Here is a 15,772-nt window from a genome sequence, read left to right as displayed (position 1 = left end):
GGTACATGTTTGTTTGGGTGTATTTTACTATGTATTTTAATCCTGTTTTGATCAGAACACTTGAAAGAGTTACAGACAGAATATGGAAAGCTGCAGTTGGATGTTTATTGGTTTCAAAAGAACCAGACTAACCTTCAGAGGAAGTTCTCATATGACCTGTAAGTATGTGCTTTATAAAAGATGACTTCCCAAGTTGTAGGTGACTTGGTTATAACCTAGAGTATTCTTGTGTTAGCTATAGTACTGTTGGTAAATGTACGTTTTTAAGGAGAAAGTAACATCTGACACATCTTCTGAAATTGCTCACAGTTGTGAGAAGAGTATAAACCGTGCAATGCTTGGCATCTCAGTATCCACAGGCTTCTCCCACACTTTTTGATGTTCCTTCTGTTGCAGGAGGTCTAAGGTAGGAGTATAATCACCTAAGAGTTGGGGGGAAAACTAAAACATGAAGAGGCTAAACTCTGAAGAAGTTTGAATTCAGATAGGGGAATACCTGATGAGAAGCTGTACTTCACTGAGCTGCTGGAGATCTTGGGAGATTTCTGGCACCATACTGATCAGACCATGTATTCTGCATTACAGTTCATACCTAATCACATGTTTTTCTTGAGACATCCCACTGAATTATAAAGCATGGATAACTGAAAAAAAAGTACTTACCAGTATCCTTACCCTAAATACACATTTCTGGTATTTCTATGAATTTCTCCTGGGTTCTTTCTGTTCAATAATATTCTTGTTCCCTCTCCCTACCTTCACATTCTATTGTCTCTCTCCTCTGGTATATAGACAAAAAAAGCAATAGAATTTGCTGTTTGCATGTTCTCATAATGATTTTCCATCAAGAATATAACTGTTTTAGTGATAGGTATTTTTCCATTGTTTAGCCAGATTTTGTAGGAATTATGACTAAAAGCTGAACATGACAATCAAAGAACTTGAATTCTGCAGGCTAAACTTGAAGTACCTATTTTCTTCCTTTTTTTCCCCCCCCTTAGAATGAAGGATTATTATTAGTTCTTTTGCAATACTTACTGATTACCAGTTGGTTGTGACTTTTTTTTTTGTTATTACTCATTTAATAATGATGGCCCAGATGGATTGTATTAACAGACTTGTAATTTAAGACTTCTAACAGAAGAGTAGAAGGAAGTTGGAAACTTCAGTTTGTACCAACCTTCCATTAAGCCACATTGCCTATGTGTCTGTTAAGGTGCTTTTTCCTCTCTACACTTGTTGCGTACCACGCTTGTTAAGCACCATCTGTTTGCTGTTTAGTTAAATGACAGACCTGAGACTCATGGAACCTCAGGTGCTAGTCAGTGAATCTGTTTGCTGGTGTCTTCCTTTTAAGTCTGAGATCAGCAAGAATGAATGGATCCTTAGGTACCTGTATGTGCTGTACAGTGATGCTCCACATGACAGGTACATCTATGAAGCAATGTATTGATAACATGTGCAGAGAAGTGATACAAAGCAAATGTAGTGAGTCTGGCTTCTGATAACTCATTTATTACCTGTATCTGATGAAATGTTTTCATTGGTGAAATGTGTTCAGCTTTGTTGAGGAAGTCACTGACAGAGCATCCCTGCTAGTGGTAGTGTACTAAAGGGAATCCCTCTTCATTTAATGGAAGGTCAGGGCTGGCTCAAGGTGAAGAGCTAAGCATGTTACAATGGTAAAGATGACTTTGCTTTTGTCAGGGTAGGTGTAGAGACAGGCGTGATAAATCAGCCATGTGGGAGCTGCACAGGGACTTAGCTAACTGCCTCCGATTGGTCCTGAGGCAGATGCACCATTTCCTGCAGTGTCTCCATGGAAGTCCATAAAGGCAGTTATCTCAGTCAAGGAGCTATGCTTTCTTCACTAGCTTTGCTGAATAATACCTAAATGTTTGTTTTCTGTTTCTAGATGTTTATTGTAACTATACAAGTGAGGAAAATAAACTTCGCACTCAAATTTTTGTGAAGTAATGTATAATTTGGATACTGTGCAGCATTCACACAGTTCTGTTAGGAACATATATAAATGTATTTTTAAGATGTTACTTGTTGTGTGCCTTTAGGGAGGATGTTGGAACATTAATATTTCATTGTTGTGTTTACTAGAATAAATAACTTTACATTGTGTTCTGGTAGTTGTAGAAATGGATATTCGATTGTACTTTGTTACGTATGTTCTTCTTTGCTAAATGCTCACTTAATGGTGTCACTTTAAATGCTTAGAAACAAGCTTTTCCCAATGCAATTATAGGCCTAGAAAAATAAAAATTATTAGATTCCAAATGTTAGTTTTAATCTGTCTGCCTTCCTCCCGTCAGCATTAGAAATAAACCGATATGTTGCCTCTCTGTTCATCTGCCTTGCCAGGAGTGGGCATTAGACCTGATTATGTGCTTCTTTCTTTTACCTGGATTTGTACGGATGAAGGTTTTGCACCTTATGTATCAAGTACAGTTTACCCAGTGCAAAAGTGAAGAGATAGTATTATTTGTATAATTGAAAGTGTTATAAAAAGATGACAGAAGTCAAATGCCTTTTTTTAACTGTACACATTGTGGATCACTCTTTTTCAACATTCAGATACTACTCTGTAGAAGGTAGTGGTAAAAACAGTTGTACATGTGGAACGCATAGGAACAAAGTCTATGAACTTAGAAAAAAAAAATCATTGTTTTTTCTTGTACCCAAGTCTTGAAGTTTCATCTTAGCATTTTTTTTGAGCAAGCTTAGTGTTTTCCATAAAGAAGTCAGCAGGAGCTATGTGAACTTACTGGTGTTATGTGCAAAAAGAGTGCACTTTCCTCAGCAGTCAACTTCATGGGATAGCCTTGGTGCACACTGTGTGCCAAGTGCTGTCTGCTCAGCAAAGGCCGACTGGCACATTGACTCTTCTCTCCTGCTGCAACCAGAAAGAAACACTGGACTGATCTTTTAAATACATTTCAATGTTCAGATGCATTTTGATTCCCAAGAGCTTTGTTTTTTATGTAATTACTTCTTTGGAAATTTTGCTATGTGTAAAAAATCTGATTAATTAGTTTGGTATTTGCAGACCTGACAAGTGCAAGAGCGTGAGTGCATGAGCAATCTTTCTTGGCAGGGATGAAAGGAGCTAATGATATATGCTCCTGAAGAACAAAGGTACTCTGTTTCTCATGCTGGGGTTTGGCAAATCCAGCAGACCAGGAGGGGAGAGGCTGCACATCTGTCCCCGTGTGTGCAGAGCACGTCTGTACACGCCAGGTATGCAGGTTAACACAGACACATGAAGTATGAGCACAGACAACACCAGTAGCTGCATTCCTCTCCCCTGAGAGTGGCTGTCCACTAGTACAAAATGTGCTGTGGGGGTGGTCTGGTCAGGCTGTCAGATCTGAGTCTGTAGTTTAGGCTGTCTCCACCTTTGTGCCTCTGTGCTCCTTTGAGCTCATGGAGGTGGGTCTTGAATGGGCTGATGTCTCCTGTGATGGTCCTGGGAGCAGCTGGGGAGGGTATTACTTGGGCTCCTTTCTGTGTGTGCAGGTGATCTCTTTCACCCAGAAATTTACTCTATGTAATCTTCTGAGGGAGAAAACATGCCACAGAAACTGAATTTAAGAGCATTGGTTTTGCACATTTGAAATATGTCATGTTGATTGGATGAGACAGAAACTAGTGCTGTCCCTGTACTACAGTTGTTTTTGTATTCACATCTCCAGAAATCCCTTTTAAAAGAAGTGATTTCTGTTGCAGATAATAGATTTTAAACAGTGAGTATTTGTCACAGATGTTAAATGAACTTCATTTTCATTTGCAATGTGGGATGAAGGAGCATTTGTGGAAGGCTGCATTATCGCCAACTGTAGGTTGTCTGTATAGTGCATCTTTCTTAAGCTTGCAGAGAGGTACAGGTAATTCTGATGTCCTTTAATTTCCTAGAAATTAATGAATGTGTGCGTTACTCAAGCCTGTGTTGTTTTATTGTTTCTGATGTTCACCAACTTGGGAAGCACTGCTTGTTTTGATGATTCTTTGCATTAGCAAAATCAAACTTTTGAACAATGTCTAGTGAAGAAGAAATGGTAATAAGGGTAATTAATTCGTCGGTTCATAGTGTAGCCATCTGCTGCTGTTCTTCCTTTCTGGGTGTGAACTACAGAAGGGATCTTTTGTTTTTGAAAAACAGGAGTGGAGAAGGGTGAGAGTGCAATAAAAATGAGTGCATGTACCCTGAGAATTCCATTGGATTAGTTAGTAGCTTATTTGCAGCTTGAGAAACTGGAATGTGCCCGTCTGAGCCAGCTGCTGCTACACTGGGGGTATTAACACTTGCAATAACACTGGTTAGGGCCAGAATCAGAAGACATTTACCCGCCTTCTGTCCAAGTGAAAGGGAGGAGAAACTTCCAGTGTGTGTTGACCATGGTGTGGTAAAAAGGATGTTGAGAGAGATTTTGGATGCAGAAAGATGTGTTTGCAGGGTCTTAAGCTGACATAGTTACTTTTGAGTGGAAAAAACAAAGGAGAGAGAGAAAGGAAAAAAGGTTTAAAGCCTGCAATGAACTCTTTTGCTGCTACAACCAGCGGGGAAAAGAAACAGTGTGGTCCCCAGCCAAAACTCTTGATTGGGTAGGCTTTCCAGGGCAGTGGGTACTGACAATGATGGTGCTTTTTCACCACATTTGCCTCTAATGTGATGCACTTCTCAGTGGGATCCACTTGATCACACTACTGCTCATTCCTGTTTGCAGTGGGATCAAAGCCTACTTGGGGTCATATGATGGATAGTTTATAAGCTTTCTGTTTGTGTGTTACAGGGTAATACTTATCTGCTTTGTTACTCACTAGGTCTTGGTCTTGTTCTTCCTCATATAAATGGAAAGTTACAAGTAATGAAGAGAGCGGGGGAGAAAGGGTGGTCTTACTCCAGTTGCAGGACTTCCCCTGAGACACTGACATAGACAACACTCCTGGGCTTTGCACAGAATCTCCGGCACAACCACAGCAAGGGAAAAGACTGCCCTGGCAGCTTTAGGAAAAACACTGCAGCAACAGCCTAAGACTTACCTTGGAGTTATGGAGCTGTAAGGGAAGGGCAGGATGCAGAAATGCAGACAGAAGACCCCTGCTGTCACAAAGGATAAGATGTTAATGGCACTGTGTAAATATTAAAAGTATGTAAAAGATACATTGTGCTTGCATCTTTAGGGAATATCCTTTTGGAGCTTGTATTAGCTACTGATGAACTCCATTTCTGTAATGTATGTCTTGCAGTGGTGCGCTTTGCTGAAATATTGAGAAAGGGTGTTCAGTTTGCTAACAGTAGATCAACAACCTGTTTTTTATTTCAATCAGTACTTCGCTGTTTCCTCTTCTTGGCTAAAATGAAAGTATGAATTTCCGTTATCATACTAGAAATGCTTCAAGGATCAAAATTACTTTAACTTAACTGAAATTGAGTGGTTCATGGAAGATACACACACACACACAAAAATCATGTAGCTTGTTGAGCTGGTCAGACAAAAACTGTTTAAATTAATTTCTCCCAATAGAACTTGGACCACCTGCACTATGAGTTTGTCCTTAGGACTTAGGTTAATACTTTTCCCTACTGACTTCTCAAATGTAAGCCTAGATAATAGAACTAAGGAAATAACATGTTTAAAAAAAGTATAATTTTACAAAAGAACATTTCAGAAGAGTGTGGATGAAAGTTAACTGTCTTATTCATGTTTTCTGCAGGTCACAGTGCATCAACCAGATGAAAGAATTAAAAGAACAATGTGAAGAAAGGATAGATGAACTTACAAAAAAGGGTAGTGATGTACCACAAATCAAAGAAAACAAAGAATTCTCAGAAGATTCAAAAAAATATAGCCAGGTATTGTTTGGATAATTTCTTGAAAATATTTTTCTTAGCAATTCTTAAGTATTTCTCCAGCTTTCTGCTGTCTCCAACTAACATTAGCCGAGCTCATTAAGTTTTGCTCTGCTTCAACATTTGTTGAATCTTTATGATGTATCGGAAATAGTGTGATTCCAAGGACAGCCCTTTAGTGAAGAAATTTTTCCTAATATCCAATCTGAACTTCCTCTGGTGCAAATTGGGGCCATTTCCTGTGGTCCTGTCACTTGTTGCCTGGGAGAAGCCACCTCCCACCTTAGTGCAGCCTCCTTTCAGGAAGTTGTAGAGAGTGATGATGGAAGTGCAGCAGCGAGCTGATGATGGTTGAGAGAGCATCAGATTCCCATGACCATGGAAGTAAGCAGATATCAGTTTGGACCAATCAACTGTGGCTTCTTTGTCCCACTGAATTTACTGATGCAGAGCTGCCAGGCAGGTAACCTCAAGCAGGCCTCATCATATCTGAGCTTAACTTTTCGTTTTCCTTCTTTTTCGTCTCAAGTCTTTCTCTCTGATCATTCTCATAAATTCCTCTACAAACAACTCCACTCTGCTCTTTCCCCACTGGCCCTGGCTTTGCACCCTCATTTAGTGTTTCTGAGACGACATTAGGAGAAGAATAACCCTGTATGTCAGTGCAAGTGGGGTCCTGACTGCTTGAGCAGTGACTGTGGAGAGCCTGGGTGCTACAAGGGATGCCACATGAGCCAGTGGTGCAAGGTCAGCTGTGTATGGGGTTGCATTAGGAGTACCATGGCCATTCCATCTTTTTAAACCTCTTCAATCTCCATTCAACCCTAGAAATGTGCTGTAGCTGGACAATCACCCTTCTCTACAGGCAGCTCCAGGTTCCCTTCATAGAGGATGGGTGTTTTCAAAGCCCTGGGTACATCCCTCAGTTCATCTTTCCTTTTCACCAGGAACTAATGGTGAATTGTTAGTCAAATCCTGTGTTTCTCAAGAGGTCTGAGCTTTTCAGTCCTGAACACATGGAGGAAACGAAATTTCAGTGCTGCAGTTTCTCAAGCCTCTTTGGAGGAAGAGCTCAGGCTGAAGGTGATGCACTGGGGAGATCCTGTTTTATTACAGAGATCCTTCTGAGCCAGTGTTAGACACACAACAGAGCATTAGGGTAGGAGGTGACAGAAGGATGATGCATGACTCAAAGGTAGTGAAGCAAATGCAAAAATTTAATAATTAATAAAAAACTTAATAACCATTAATGACAACAACCAAAGCAATAATGATAATTATAATGATATTGAAACAAACAAATGTAATACAAACAAACAAATTCCCCTCCCTCAGCCCCCCTACCAAAATACTTAATTCAGATAATCTGGGAGTCATTTACGGAGAGAGGTGGTAATCTTATTGCTGTGAAAACATATGAGGACTCACTTTCTTAATGGCATCCTCAAGCTCCCTGTTCCCTATGCTGTAGATAAGGGGATCCACTGATGAAGACACCACCAAGCACAGGAATGTCAGCCACGAGATCTAGGGGATGGGGAGGAGATGGAAGGGGGCCTCAGGTATGCAAACAGGCCACCACTGACATACAGGGAGACCATGGCCATGTGAGGAAGGCCAATGCCAATGTGAGTAAAAGCAGTACATGGAATTTTAATTGCTAAATTGGAAGATCTTCAAGATCATGTATATGTTAGCCTTAATCTTTAAGTGGGTCAGATGCTGAGAGCAGTCTACTGCCAGAACTTAATACATTCTTAAGTAAGCTCTATCATATTAAACAGGTACTATTGCCTAGGTGGTAATTTATGTTTTCTTTTCTTAATCCTGCATTCAGCATAGTTACGGACCAGTTCCCATACAAGCCTTACGTAACTGAAGTCTTATTATGTCCAAATGCAGTTTTCCTGCCCAACAGATTACTAATAGTAGTTAATGCCATCTGTTTTTTTGCTCTGCTGACCCTGAGGCAGTAGCAGGGTAACAGTGGATAAATGTGGGGTGTTACAGTTCTGTGACGCTCAGAGAATAATCGACAGCAGTGAGCTCATTCTTACCCGCAGTTAAAGGAGGCCTGTTAAAATTCTCCTAATTTGTCATGCTGTTACATAGAAACATTACTGCATATTTAAAATTGTATGGTACTTCCATCACCAATAAAAAATTTCAGTGCAAATATTTCCAAGTGTGTTAGGATTTTTTTTTTCCCCCCTACTGAATTCTTACCTCTGTTCCATTTACCCTTCCAAATCCAGGAGCAGTTACATAGACCAATGCTTATCTTGTGTGCATTCACTTTATAGGTCAATATTCAGCTGCCAGCCTTGAAGCAAACTGAGTTCAAGCACACTGACTTGGAACAGCAGAAACCCACTGAAGATGTACCTAAAGCAGTACCCACACTAAGACAAACAGACTTGATGAAGGCTAAAGGTGAGATGGAAATCACTGTCTTACTAACAACTGGTTAAGAACAGTTGTAATTTAACTGAACATTTAAAAACATTTTTGTACACAAGATCAAGATGGAAAAAAGTGACACCAAGAGTCTGAACTTTTTAAGTAGTTTTCCAGCCTTGGAGAGGCACTGCTGAAGCATTTTTATTACTAGCATTTCTACTGGTTCAGTTTTGTTGTAATTGACATGTTGCATATAAAGGAAAATACAAATATTTACAATTCTGGAGTCATATTTATCATTTAATATGGAGAAAATACCCTACACTTTTGGAAGGCATGATTTTCAAGCACACTTAAAATCTGCCTGCTTAGGAAGTTTGACACATCCAGCCTGCTACTCCTCCCTAAGGAATAGCTGAAAGTTAGGCTTAAAACGAACACACATACATGCTTCTCACTTGTCACTGAGCAAAATGCAAATACAGAGGAGATCTGATTAGTTAACTTAATGGTTTAGTTAATGGTTTAGTGATTGCTTTTGGTACTAAATTTTGGAAACTGTTAATTTGAGTGGACCTTGTGTGTCCATCTTGCACAGTAGTGTGATAGAATTTTGATTCCCTCTTTAGTTATTCATATTTGCTATCTTAAATTACAATCTTGTCCACATGCAACTCTCATTTTAGAGAGCTAGCAATTGAAGACAACATCTACATATAGTTTATTTGGGCAAATTTTATTTTTTTTAGTTACAAATGCAGATACATGGGGAAAAAGATAAGTTAATGTCTGCCAAAAATGATAGGACTCCTGTACTTCCTCTTCATATTTAAAAATAAGAACAGCTGTGGTTTACCTGCAAAGCTGCCTATGTGACTGCTTTGTCCTGAGCTACTTTTAAATACAGAGTCAATTTTATTGTTTGTAACAAAATGTAGTACACAGAAACCTGATGTTTATATAGCACACCACAATTTTTATTTAAACTGTTTTATTTCACTTGCCCAAGTTATTAACCACACACCCCAAAATTTTACAGGATGTAGAAGCATGAATCTGATGATGGTAAACAAAGTCTCCTCCTTTAGCTGTTCCCAGTAGGAAAAACATGAATTATCTTCTTTTTATCTTTGGAACTGAGGCGGTTGAAAGATATTATTTCAGAGGAAAAACAAGAATTGAATGAGAAATATAAAGCATTATTTATTAAAGGTTTTTAACTTGTGCCACGACTGAAAGGCATTATTTTTTTCACTCAGAATAATTTTTATTGTTTTCAGAAAGAATAGATGGCCAAGCTGACATCAGAAAACAGGAGCCTAAGGCAGAAGAGGAGCAGCTTTTTAGTCAGTTGAAAAAACCACAAGATCCCCTCAAGGCTGCTGCAGGTCACAAGGAGATGCTACCTGAATCAGAGAAGGAGCCAAATCCATCTGGAAATGAAAAACACGTAGCTGGGCAAGATGTGTTACAGCCAGCACCAGAGCAGGCTGCCAGTGAGGAAGTTGAGAGGGAACAGCTCCTAAACTACGATGCTAAGCAGGACGACTTGTCCCTGGGAAAGGCCGGTTCGTAGCATGTTAAGAACAGTATTGTTAAGAACAGTAAAGAAATGAAACTGGAATAGGGCATGATTTCTGCAACAGCAGTGGCAGCTGTCCAGATTTGAGTACAAGTTTTCACAAAGGTCAGTGTGATATGGGAAAGGTGTCAGTCAACAGCAGTCTTCTGCAGTCCATGGGTAAAGACGGAGGCTTCTGTTTGTGCAACATGGAGCTACCAGGCTGGGTTCCTCTGCATCACCACAGCAGCCTTACTGGCTTTCTCTCCATTAGGCTATACAAGGCATTTGGGGAAATTAGCCCCAAAATGTTTTGGTACTGGGGCTTTTTAAGAATAGGATGCATTTGAAAAGGATGAGATGTTAACTATTCAAAGCACTGATGGATGAGTAGAGAGTTTCTTATGCATGTTTTGCAGTTAGCATTACCATTGACACTGTAAAAAGACTAGCTATCAGTATTTCAAAATAAGATACATGACTAAAACCTCTTAGGACTTCAGGTACCTGAAGTTTATTATTGTGAGTCTGCAAAAACACGTATCAGATGTTGTACAGGTGCTGGTTTCAGGCATCTACCATGTGGCCTTGAACCACATCTCCATGGCACGGAGCAGCACAGTATTGATGTATCTAAACCTGACCAGTATCTAGACATCCCTCTGTCTTTCTTGAGGGATTTGGTCTCAGGTGGACTCAGTAGCCCAGAGTAATCAAAAGACAAAACCTTATAGCAGTCAGAGCAGGAATTGATGCCCACAAAAAATGCTGTGTATGGTTTTCTAGTAAAGACATTCTTAGAATCATGAGTTATGAGTTGTCTGAGTGTTAACATTGTTGCTAACTTGGCAGGGATAAATAATCCCTGATAAACTAACAGCATTGATAAACTAGTATTTTTCCAACTGCTCCAAAAAGATGCTGGCCAGAGCAGGCTGTACCCCAAAGAGATGTAATTAAAAGTTACCTAAAATGCTGCCATTTTAACAGAAAAAAAATAGCAAAAAGATTAGGTTAAAAAAATCATCCAACAATTAGAGCAAAGAAAAGCTCTGCCATGCAGCCTGTGAAAAGTCTGCATTTCTGTGAGCAAAAAAGACTAGTGGTATGTTCTTCAGGCTGATTGTTCAACAAAAATACCATAATTACTGCAGAGGTTCTTTGTAGCCAAAGGAGCCCTAAGGTAGAAATACTTCTTCAGTATTCTCTGCGTATCCTCTGTCTTTCAGGAAGAGCTGCTTCTGAAAGTTAGACAGCTTTAGGTCTGTAACTATAAAAATCTATTTGATGTGGTGGTCTGAATATGGACAACATACAGCTTAAAGCTTAAATTTTCAAGCCTGTTTCTAAGCCACTTACTAACTGGAGGGCTTGGCTTAAGAATATTTTGAACCAGAAGCTCTAATCTATCTTGAGTGGAGTATGTTTATACCTCTTGTGGGATATGCTTATACCTCTCTGCTGTTATGTTTTTTTCTGGCTGATCATTTGAAAAATAAAGACAGTCGTTTGGCAGTCAGAAATAATGTTTCCATTTACTTTTGAGCTCTCTATCTAAAGAAATCTTAAGATAGTCAATAAAAGTTGCTTGAGATGAGTTAATGACTGAGTGAAGAAAATGTCTTCTAGGAAAGTACTTTTGTGTCAGGTTAGCACATCAAACTACTCTTTTTTTTATGCTGTATTCACAGCTTTTCCCTTGTGGGACAAACTAAAACAAGAAGGGCAGAAGCTGAGACGTTTTGGTGGTAGTGGCAGTACATTTAAAAGCAATATCACAGTCAAGTTTTCAGCATTGGTTTCAGCTTTTGCTCTTCCTTGGGCTGTCCTTTAGTGTATTCTGAAATTGTTCAATGCTTTTTCTTTCTGTCCATCTGAGTGTTGGCTGAATTTTATCGGACTTTCCAAATCCCAAAAGATTCTGGCTTTTATCTGGTTCTTTAGACAAGATTTACAGCAAAAGTTGCTCTGAAATTTAACACTTAAAATGAAAAATAATATGAAAACCTACTCTGAACAGCAATTCATTCAGCAGCAAAGTAAATACATGGAAGATGATTACAGTCACTGTTTCTCTGTGCAATGACCCTATGGTATAGCATAAAACTACTTCATTTTAAATCTTTTCAGAAAAACAGGAACATGAAGCAATGAACCAGGACAAGGATGTTGATTACAATTTAGATGAGAATGAAGCTGAATCAGAAACAGACAAGCAAGCAGCACTTGCAGGGATTGAAAATGGTAAAAAAGAAAAAAAAAAAAAAACACCAAAAACCATTTAAAGCCAAATACCATGTGCTGAAAATTTTAAGATGGTATTTTGCATGGTATTCTGTAGTAAGATATACCGAGCTAATTTCTGTTTTCTCTTTGAGCTTTCCCTCATGTTGATAGTGTGATTTATTTTCTGTATAGCATCACTGAAGCTACTCTTTAATGGGGGGCATGAGGGTGTGGTACCTGTGACTTAACTATACAGTATTTAATAGTCTTTACAAAATTTCTCCTGTAGTTTTCTACACAGAAGAACTTTCTTTATGAAAAACTATCACTTCTGCCTGTTAAAGAGATTTCTTTACCTTTTTTATCCTCATTAGTTCAAAACCCTGAAGATATGAAGAACCAGTTATCTGACCATGGTGAAGGAGGACAGTTGTGAACAAAGGAGGTTCATGACGCAACTTAGTCACCTCTTCATCTATATGCAGCAATGATGAGAGCAAAGTGATCTGAGAATGTTTTGATTACCTTCTTGAGGCTTGAATAAGGGCCCAAATGAAGTACTATCTTCCTGTGAAGTTTTGGTACTGTTTCAGTGGGGGAAAAAAGCAATCTGAAATCTCTGGAGGCTTGTTAAAACAGATGACATCTGCACTGACTCTCTCCTTCCTACTGATTATAAAACTGAAATCAGCAAGCAATAAATGTAGTAACTTTGAAGTTGGCTATAGTCATACTACAGTAATGGTATATGTGGATTGTTGGTACATGAGCAACAGTCCTCTGCCAAGGATGGATCTCTCTCCGGAGCAACGCACAACGAAGAAATACCCAGCCTAGTTTCAAGAACTTAAGAGGAGCTAAGCCACCGAACATGGGAAGGATGAAAAACAGTCCATGCTGCAATCTACCCTTGTGCCCCTGGCACTTTTTTACTGCAACATAAATACACTCAGAAAACAGAATGATATATTTCACCTGGGCCTTCTGAATTAAGTTTCTAGTTTACACTGTCTGGATGAGTTCTTAGCTTCAAGGTTAAAAAAAAAAATCAAAACAATTCTGATAATAGTGCCTTCTTTTTAAGAGATTAGGCAGGAAGATTTTTCTGAAAGCTTTGTTGGACTCTAGTTCACAAGTTCAGTAATACAGTATGATTCAGTTACCACTAACTTGCACAAGTTTAGCATAAAAATTCAAACTCACAAACTTTTTGTGACAGAAGCCCTCTGAAATGGTGTGCTACCCTTTACTCCACCCAACCACTATCTTCTGGTAAAATGTAGGAAGGCAAACGCTTGCTTTGTTAGAACAGCAATCATCCTAGTTGTTCAGTGTGAATATTCCTCTCTGCTGGACTTTTGAAGGAGGTAAACCAGACTAAGCATTTAGAAGACATGGCAGTGACTCCTACAGGTGAAGCTGTAGTCGTTGTGAAGTCCTGTGTTTATCACAATCTATCATCTTGTTAATTTTCTGTAGTCTTCTCTTTTCTGTAACTTGTTCAATGTAAACTAGAAACTAGTTTACTTGCAGTAACCTAGAAATATCCTCTACTTACCACTAGGGCACCCTTTATTGCAGTCCAACCTCCATGTCTGTAGCCAGCTGTTTTGCAGAATTTTTGTATTTGTGTCTGTTCCCAAGACTGACATCTGTGTTTAGAGCAATCTTTGTGAGTATGAACCAACCTCTGTTTAGACAGCAGACAGCTGTGCCTAACTTGCCAACGAGCAATTCCATTTAAGAAAATATAAATTTGTCTTTACTTTCCCTTTCATTTTGTAACTAACTCCTTTTGTGATGTCAGTCCTCAGTGTACTACTTTACAACTCCTGAACCTTAAGATACCTAAATATGCAAGTGGAAGGTTGGCTCTTTTGTGTATGAAAAAAGTCTTAGTTCTCATCAAGTGAAGGTCAGAGCTTAAGTCAAATGGTGCCTATTAAGCCCAAACACAGAAACACTTTTACTGATAGTTTTTCACCATCTAAGTCAGACTTAGGTCTAGGCCACTACAGTCAACACAGCAGGGAAAAACAAATGCTTGTAAGCAGAAGAGAAGAGTTTTGAGCATCTGTTCTGGTATTGGGAAACTTGGATTATTGGCTTTTTTTTTTTTTTTTTTTTTTTTGCAAATAATGGCATGTTTTAACATCAAAATGTTTACCCATATTCTGGATGATAAAATTATTTACCCATCTTCTCAGCATTTTCATAGAACTTTATCTGTAAACAGTTATGCCTCTCAGATTAAGTTGATCAGCAATTTAATATTGACTGCTAAAGAGCATATGTTCTACAAGTATAAAAGACACAGTGAAACACTGTATTCAAGTTGAATTAATAGCTTTACCATTATCAAGTTCAGAATCCCAAAGAAAAACTACTTAATTAGTATATTGCCAGAGAGCTCTTTTTTTAAAACTGTTTTGGCTGTATTTCTGTACATCTTTGGGTTTCTCTGAGCCACCTGGACACTGTCCTCCATAAACAAGACCATCTTTGTACAAGGCACACTTGTAGACCTCTGAAAACCTGCATAAAAGCAATGTTCAAAAGCATGAAGGACTACAGTTTTATTTGCAATGGCTTCAAGTGCTACAGGAATATAACTAGGGTGATATTACTTCTTTTCTGTGATCATCTTGGTGTTAAATTAACATATCCTTGATTTTTTTTTTCTTAACTAAGCCTGAGCCCTTTTAAGTAAGCATTTTAAAATCAATATAATCTTGTCTAGTGAGTATTTGCCTTATTCTGTACAGTTCATGCACTTCTAATTTTAGTGAAAATGGGAAAGATGATTGTTACTTTTTTCTTAGTTCCATATGTGATGTAGTTCTCCTTTAACGGCTCCTTGCTTTGGAGAAATATCAAAAGCTGTCCTTGAGCTACTGTCTTGTAGTTCAAGAAAAATTTTTGTGATGGCCAGATGAATTCTCAGTGCTATTTTACATCTACATATTTTAGGCTTTGTATTCCTTTGGCAGCTACACAGAAGTATTCAGGTATATTAACCATAATGATAAGCAAACAAGTAATGTGATATGCAATCTCCTTAGCAGAGAAATTGGGGAAAATCATGTCTTCAGGGCAGTACTTCTGCTTATTTCAAGAAGCTGCAAATTGCTGGCAGAGAAGTGGGTGTTCCTCATTCTTTTCAAGCTCTGCCTCAGCAGTGCTGCTGCTCAGGATATGCAGCTGCACTGATATTACTCTACAGTAAAATTAGGTGATAGAGCAAACACAGAAAAGGGTCTTGCATGGTCAAGAAGGAATTAAAAGCTCAGCCCTACAGCGGAAGTAATTTTACACCAAAATAAGAATTGTCCTGTCCAACAAAGGATTTGCTTATATAGCCTAAGTATGGTTTGGCCTTTAGTAGGGGGTTTATCAAAGAACAAGTCACCTTTTTGAACATTTTTTTCCCCTCTTGTAGTAGGAGGTTGCTCAACACAACAGCTTGCCTCTGTTATTTCTGAAAGCACAGGAGGCAGAACTATTCTAGGAAGGAAAGGGGAGGTTTGAGGCCTCTCCTGTTTTGGATATCTATCTGTCTATCACTGCAGAACACAGTAGGATCCAGCAGCCCCACTAGAGTCAAAGCGGGAAAAAAGGTAATTTAAGAACTGAGTGATGTAACAAAGTAGCAATCCCTCCTTTCCAAGGCAAGCAGCATGATTGAAACAAAGTTGCAGAGTAAAAATACCCCTCAATACTAG

General features: G+C 38.8%; 1 protein-coding gene across 4 annotated transcripts in view; it reads left to right on the top strand.

Annotated features, from left to right (window-relative positions):
• Window positions 1-14,611, top strand: part of GOLM1 (golgi membrane protein 1) — a 36,041-nt gene extending 21,430 nt beyond the window's left edge. For 3 of the 4 annotated variants that reach the window (XM_027635031.1, XM_027635033.1, XM_027635032.1), the window contains 6 exons: window positions 56-158; window positions 5,728-5,866; window positions 8,167-8,296; window positions 9,544-9,831; window positions 11,955-12,068; window positions 12,425-14,611. In XM_027635031.1, coding sequence (XP_027490832.1) covers window positions 56-158; window positions 5,728-5,866; window positions 8,167-8,296; window positions 9,544-9,831; window positions 11,955-12,068; window positions 12,425-12,486 — 836 coding nt within the window. In that variant the 3' untranslated portion in view covers window positions 12,487-14,611. The remainder of the gene's footprint in view (window positions 1-55; window positions 159-5,727; window positions 5,867-8,166; window positions 8,297-9,543; window positions 9,832-11,954; window positions 12,069-12,424) is intronic. The other variant, XM_027635034.1, reaches the window with a different exon arrangement.
• Window positions 14,612-15,772: the final 1,161 nt, after the last annotated feature.

Source organism: Corapipo altera, unplaced genomic scaffold (genome assembly GCF_003945725.1).
Source record: "Corapipo altera isolate COAL_440 unplaced genomic scaffold, ASM394572v1 61411, whole genome shotgun sequence".
NCBI lineage: Eukaryota > Metazoa > Chordata > Aves > Passeriformes > Pipridae > Corapipo > Corapipo altera.
Note: the sequence above shows the minus strand (reverse complement) of the source record. Positions and strands in the feature narration are given on the sequence as shown.